The 5,686-nt window shown below is 62.2% G+C and overlaps 1 protein-coding gene across 1 annotated transcript; it reads left to right on the top strand.

Annotated features, from left to right (window-relative positions):
* The first annotated feature begins 399 nt into the window (after positions 1 to 399).
* GARIN1A (golgi associated RAB2 interactor 1A) lies at positions 400 to 5,424 on the top strand. Its single transcript, XM_065397457.1, has 5 exons — positions 400 to 573; positions 3,119 to 3,294; positions 3,968 to 4,223; positions 4,864 to 5,003; positions 5,277 to 5,424. Exons 1-5 carry the CDS (start codon positions 400 to 402, stop codon positions 5,422 to 5,424), a joined length of 894 nt encoding a protein of 297 aa, XP_065253529.1.
* The last annotated feature ends 262 nt before the right edge of the window (positions 5,425 to 5,686 follow it).

Below are 5,686 nucleotides of genomic sequence, written 5' to 3'. Positions count from 1 at the left end.
TCGCTTCTCTTCCCCCAGATGGCTCGTTGCTGAATCCAGGGGCAAGCGCTCCTGCCCCCCGTGTCCTCGCCTGGCCCCTCAGCTGCTCGGGCTGCTCTTGCCCTGCTGCAAGTGGAGGGGAGGAGGGAGCTGCAGCGAGCCGGGCAAGGCATGAACCTTTGCAGTGCCATGTCCTCAGTGCCACTTGGTAGGCCTTTCCCAGGCCCTAGCCAGGGCAGAGGTCACCTGCCAGTTATTGTGACATCACAAACTCTGGTGGGCTGCAGGCTCCCAGGCAGGTTGCAGATGGGGCCTGGCTTGTGCCCCGCCTGTGGTGCAGAGGAGCACTAGAAAAGCCGGGGGGCTGTAGCAGACAGAAGCAGCATGCTGTCTCTCTAACGAGCTGTTCCCGAGAGCTGCATGGACAGCTGCAGGCGCTTCCCAGTGACCAGTGGCTGCAGAACGTTCCTGGCTGATGACCCGGCCTCGGGCGTGCACCTCGGCGTGGAAGGTGGGATACTCTGCCAGCTACTCCGTTCTCCAGATTACAACCTTTTCCCCAAGTCGGCAGTGTTTGAAAGTAATTTCATCCAGGTACTTCTGCTTGGCCCAGAGGGCCTCCTACAGCTTTAACCCATCTCTGCCTGGCCCTGCTACTGCTGCCCAAGCAATGAATTAATGGCAAGCCGTCCCGGGCTCAATCTCCCCATTCAGGGCTGGATAGTGTTCCTCGGTGGGGGCCAAACTCCCCCTGTTTGCTCTGCCCCAGCCTTTGGGACCATAAAGCAAAGACCTGAATTCACAGGCCAGGCGTCCTGCTCCAGGGCCTTGTGCTTCCGTCGCCAGGCCTGGCAGAGTCCCTGGGCTGGGTGGCAGGAATCGCCCTGGGCACAGCGGCTGTGTCTTTGCAGCCCAGCTCTGACGAGGGTTGCAGCTGTCCTGGGGTGCTGTCTGCGCTGTGGGGTAAAGCCTGCTCCTAGGGGGAGCCCTCTGCCCAGAGCCAGGGCCGGCTCCAGGCACCAGCTTACCAAGCAGGTGCTTGGGGCGGCCACTTCGGAGAGGGGCGGCACGTCCAGCTGTTCGGCGGCAATTCGGCGGACGGTCCCTCACTCCTGCTCGGATCGCGAGCGCGGCTTTGTTTTTGTTTGGCTGCTTGGGGCGGCCAAAACCCTGGAGCCGGCCCTGGCCAGAGCACAGGTGAGGGGGAGACTAAAGGCCTTTTCTGGGAGCGCCTGGCAGCACTGCCCCCTGCTGTTCCTGGCAAAACAGCTGTGCTTAGAAATCTAGCCAAGCCTGCAAGTGAGGTTGGATCGAGTCCCCTGATTACTCTGCCCCATGGCCCTGAACATACAGGAAGAGGCACAACATGCTGCCTCTTCCCTGCTGCCCCTTGCACCCTGATCACCTGCAAAAGCCTTGCAAGGCTCAAAGCACCCCACTGCGGGCTCGGCTGGGTCTCAGCCCCCTGTGAGTCTCAGGGCGGAGACTATCCCGGCTGGTTTTATTAGCCGCTGACATTGTATTCAACGCCGTATCACGAAGTTGGGATCCTCCTCCACCTGAAAGAGACCAGAGGAAAGGAGTATCCCTCCCCCCGCCCCGTGCTGCTGCCCATGTGGGAACCAGCTCTCTGCCTCTGCCCTTCCCTCCTGAGCCCCCTCTCCCAGCTGCTGCCCCTGCCCAGGGCCGCTGCGGCCAAGCAACGGGGTGGGGTTTCCAGGCCTTGCCAGTTTGGAGGAGATAGGCTGGGCCAAATCACAGCAGGAAGAGGCTGAAAAAGCACCTAATGGGGCAAGCTGTGGAGCCCCTGAACTGTGCCAGGCCAGTGCTGAGCCAGACTCTCCCCTGGGACGGAGAGGGGCAGGCCCAGTTTCCGGGGGAGTGGGTTCTTTGGGGGCAGTTGAGGGTGGGTCAAACACGGAATGTGACTTTGAGGTGGGATTGATCTGTAGGAAGATCTGTCCATCCCCCTCCAGCAGCCCTCTGTATCTATCTCTGCAGCCCTGTACGTAGCCAGCCCCAGCCCTAGTCCTAGTCCTCTGGCTGATCCTGCCCCAGATGTTCATTCTCCTCCCTTGCACCCGCTAGCTGGCTAGGGCAGTTCCAGGCGCTCACACTGACCTGGGGGTGCAGGGGTCCCCTCTCTGGAGTGCAGCCCACACATCTCCCCTGGTAACAGACCTAAAGTCCATTACACACGAATAGCAGCCAATGAAAACACAAGTTAGAAGGATTAGATCATCAGAACCGACTGTCATTGGCTAATTAGTGAGCCTTGGGGTGTGGTGAATTAACCCTTTCATGGGTATCACCTGTGCGCCAAGTTAAGTGCTGGGCAATGGATATAGGTCGAGATCTTCAGCGTTGCAAGGTGGCAGCAGCCGTGGGACGCGCCGAGTGCATGCATTAGCAGGCTGTCTTGTCCCTTCTAGCAGCCTAGATGAGGGCCCCCATCAGAAACCCAATTAGTAACCAGTTTGGAGCCGGTTGAGGGGGCCAGGCCCAGCATCCGTTTGGTGGGAGGGGTGCACAGCCCGGAGGTGCCCAGCGATCCTTTGAGAATGGCCCTAGGAGCAGTGGCACTGTCAGAGTGTGTAGCATCCCTTTCTAGTGGCTGGCCTACTAAAGGATAACAGCCTACTACTGCTGTAGGGTGCAAAGAGTAACTCCACTCACAAGGGGCACAGGCCTGGGGTGTGGTGCTGAAGGTACTGGGTTCAAACCCCAGGTGTGGGGAGAGGGATAAGTAACCAAAGCTGTATTAAAGCTCTGAGCCTCCACCCCCCCCAGTCTTACCCTTGGGAGAGAGGAGCTGAGCCTCCATCTTCCATGTCGGCAGGCCAAGGGGGCCGGTTCGTGCCAGGGCTGCCAGTGGCTTCGTGACGGGGATGGTTTTTTCACTGGGCGCTAGCCTCAGACCCAGGGGAGCAGCGAGCTCTCAGAGCCTGTGGAAGCACAGGGAGGAAAGGCACCCGGGAGCTGGTGATTGGCTCCGTTATGCGACTGAGCGAACCTTGGGAGCACGTCCCCTCCTCCGGGGCCTGGCACCGGTGGCTTGGCAGGGTGGGGGGGTCCTGCAGCGTCTCAGTGAGGGTCCATTTCCGTCTCCTGCTGTTGACCTGGGGCCTTCTCGCTGCAGGTGACGAAGCAGGGGAACTGGGTGGATATCCACAATGCCCCCACACTGGTGACCCTGGGGGTGACGTCCTCGGATCCCTGCCTGCCCCTCCCCAACGTGCTCCTGATCGCAATGCTGGGAGAAAGCCCCCCCGGGAGGCCAGGCCAGCCCCAGGAACCCTCCATGGCCCTTAGCAGGTGAGGAACAGGGTGGGGGTGGGGAGCTTAGCCGGGAGCTCTCAAGTGCTGGGATTTAGCTGTTAGACATCTGAGATGGAAAAGCCCGTTGGGTCCCACCGAATCCCGCCCCCCTGGGGCCAGGGCAGGACGCCCCCCTGCCCTTGCCCCTCTCCCATGTGCAGCATGCTGACTGCAGTGCCCTGGCAGGGTGTGTGAGTCTGGGGCCCTGGCGTGCTGAGCGCTGCCCTGGCCCGCAGCTCCGGCCATGGGGCCTGGTGGAGCCCACACTGTGCCTGTCACCTGTGTCCGCCTAGATGCTCTGCGGCACCAGCCCCACGTGGCCGGGGTGCAGCTGCTGTGCTGCTAAATCCGGGGCCCCCCAGCACCCCCTCGTCCTGCTCCGGCAGAGAGGGAGCCCAGACACCCCCAGGCGCTAAGTCGGGGTCACTGCCATGCTGATGGGGAGTTGTGTGCCGTTAACCCTTTGTAAGCCAGCCCCTGTCTGGCCGTTCATGCTGTGCCCCCTCCCTCATTAGCCAGTCCCCGTGCGGGGGGATGGGGCTCTGCAGCCAGTCCCTTTGGGGCCCCTCCCTCCGAGTTCTCAGTGGGGCGGGCGTGGCCACACCCCAGAGCCAGCCGCTCGCTCCTGTCCCTGGGGACTCAGGCATCCTGTGCTTTCCCTTGGCTCCAGGCTCCTCCCGCTGAGGTACGTCAGACTGTCGGTCCAGGACAGCGGCCGGCGCCTGCTGCGCGTGCAGGTGGTGACGGGGAAGGTTTATTACCTGCGGCTGCACCAGGCGCACCCTGCTGCCGTGTTCACGCTCTGGAGCCGGCTGGCGGACATCCTGCAGCGGGGGCTCTCCATCACCACCAAGGACCCCTCCATCCACGTCCCGCACAGCCTGGTGCTCAGCATGGGCAGCTCCTCCACCAGCTCCCCTGCACAGGTACGTCGCCCGGGGGGGAGGCGAGCGGCGCCAGCCGGGACAGGCTCGCTGCAGCCCCAGGCCAGCGACGGGCTCAATGGGTGCAGGTCATTCAATTGCCCTGCCTGGAGGCTGAGCCTGACGGCCAGGCACAGGGGGCGTTGGCTTCATAACTCCAGGGCTGCGAGGGCAACCCCTCTGGGGCCAGGGAGAGGGAGAGGAGGTCTTATGGCCCTCTCCGTCCCCACATGCGGGGGGGCCGGGATGCCCTGGGGTCCTCTTTCCGTCCCCATGTGCCAGGGGCCGGGATGCCCTGGGGTCCCCTCTCTGTCCCCAGGACCCGGGATGCTCTGGGGGCCCCTCTGCGTCCCCACGTGCAGGGGGCTGTCCTGGGGCCCCCTCTCCATCCCCTTGTTCTGTGGGACCTGTAGGGGATCTGGGGGTCGAGTCCGAGGTCGAAGCTGGAGTTGGAGACATCCCAGTACATCCCCTCGGGGACCCCCAGGGACAGGTGAGCACCGAGCGGAGAGCTCAGCCCTGTGGCTGCAGAGTGCTAATTTCTCTTGGTCCAAACCACACAGGCTGTGCCCCGGTGGCACAGCGATGGCTGCCTTACAAACACACATCAGGGTAAGCGTTACCACGTGGTCTCTCCCTGCAGCTGGTGCCTGATTCCCAGCCGCCCTCGGGAGCCAGTCGCAGCGTGGTGGCAAGGATGGGCAAGCGATTGTCAGGGCCACTCTCCCATCTCTCAGGAGCAGCCCTGGGGAAAATGGAGAAAGACGGCTCGGTCCAGAGAAGGTAAAGGGACTCCCATCAAATATCCCGAACTCCCCTCCCAGAGCCCCTCTCTCCAGCCAGCGAGTGAAGGAGCTGGTCGCGCCTGCCGAAAGCAACCCAGACTGAGCTGGGTGGGAGGAACCAAGGCTGGCGGTTACACGTACAGGATGGGGGACTGGCTCCTGGGAAGAAAGGGCCGAGATGGTCCAACCGCGCTGCCTCTCCCCAGTGCAGCCCAGGGGGGCAAACAGGCACTGGCACACACTAGAACCAATGTCATTTCCCTTTCCCGAGACTCTTCTCCTGGAATCTTACGGCTCAGAGCAAATCTCCTGCCAGGGAAGAGGAATCGGGTGCCCCAGGTTGGTCAGGAGGTAAGAAGTTCCCCCACTTCAGCCCTTTCTCCCAGGAGCGGGGCAGGTCATGCAGGGACGAAGCTTGAACGCAGACTCACAAATCGCCCGTCACGGGGCAACCGGGCCGGCCAAGCACTGGCACAGAGTGTGACTGCCACAACCGCCCTTGAAACGGAGCGAAACCCTGGCAACAGCCTTCGGCTGTGTTGAAAGCCAGCGGAGACCTGGAGGGTAAGAGGGTGATAAGTGAGAGCTAACGTGAATTTGTTGAGAGCAAACCACGCCGAACCAACCTAATTTTCTTCTTTGGCTGGGTTAGTGTCCTAGTGGATGGGAGGGGAGCAGCAG

The sequence above is a fragment of the Emys orbicularis genome, chromosome 1 (genome assembly GCF_028017835.1).
Source record: "Emys orbicularis isolate rEmyOrb1 chromosome 1, rEmyOrb1.hap1, whole genome shotgun sequence".
Taxonomy (NCBI): Eukaryota; Metazoa; Chordata; order Testudines; family Emydidae; genus Emys; species Emys orbicularis.
The sequence above is the reverse complement of the archived record's forward strand: the minus strand, read 5'-3'. Positions and strand labels throughout refer to the sequence as shown.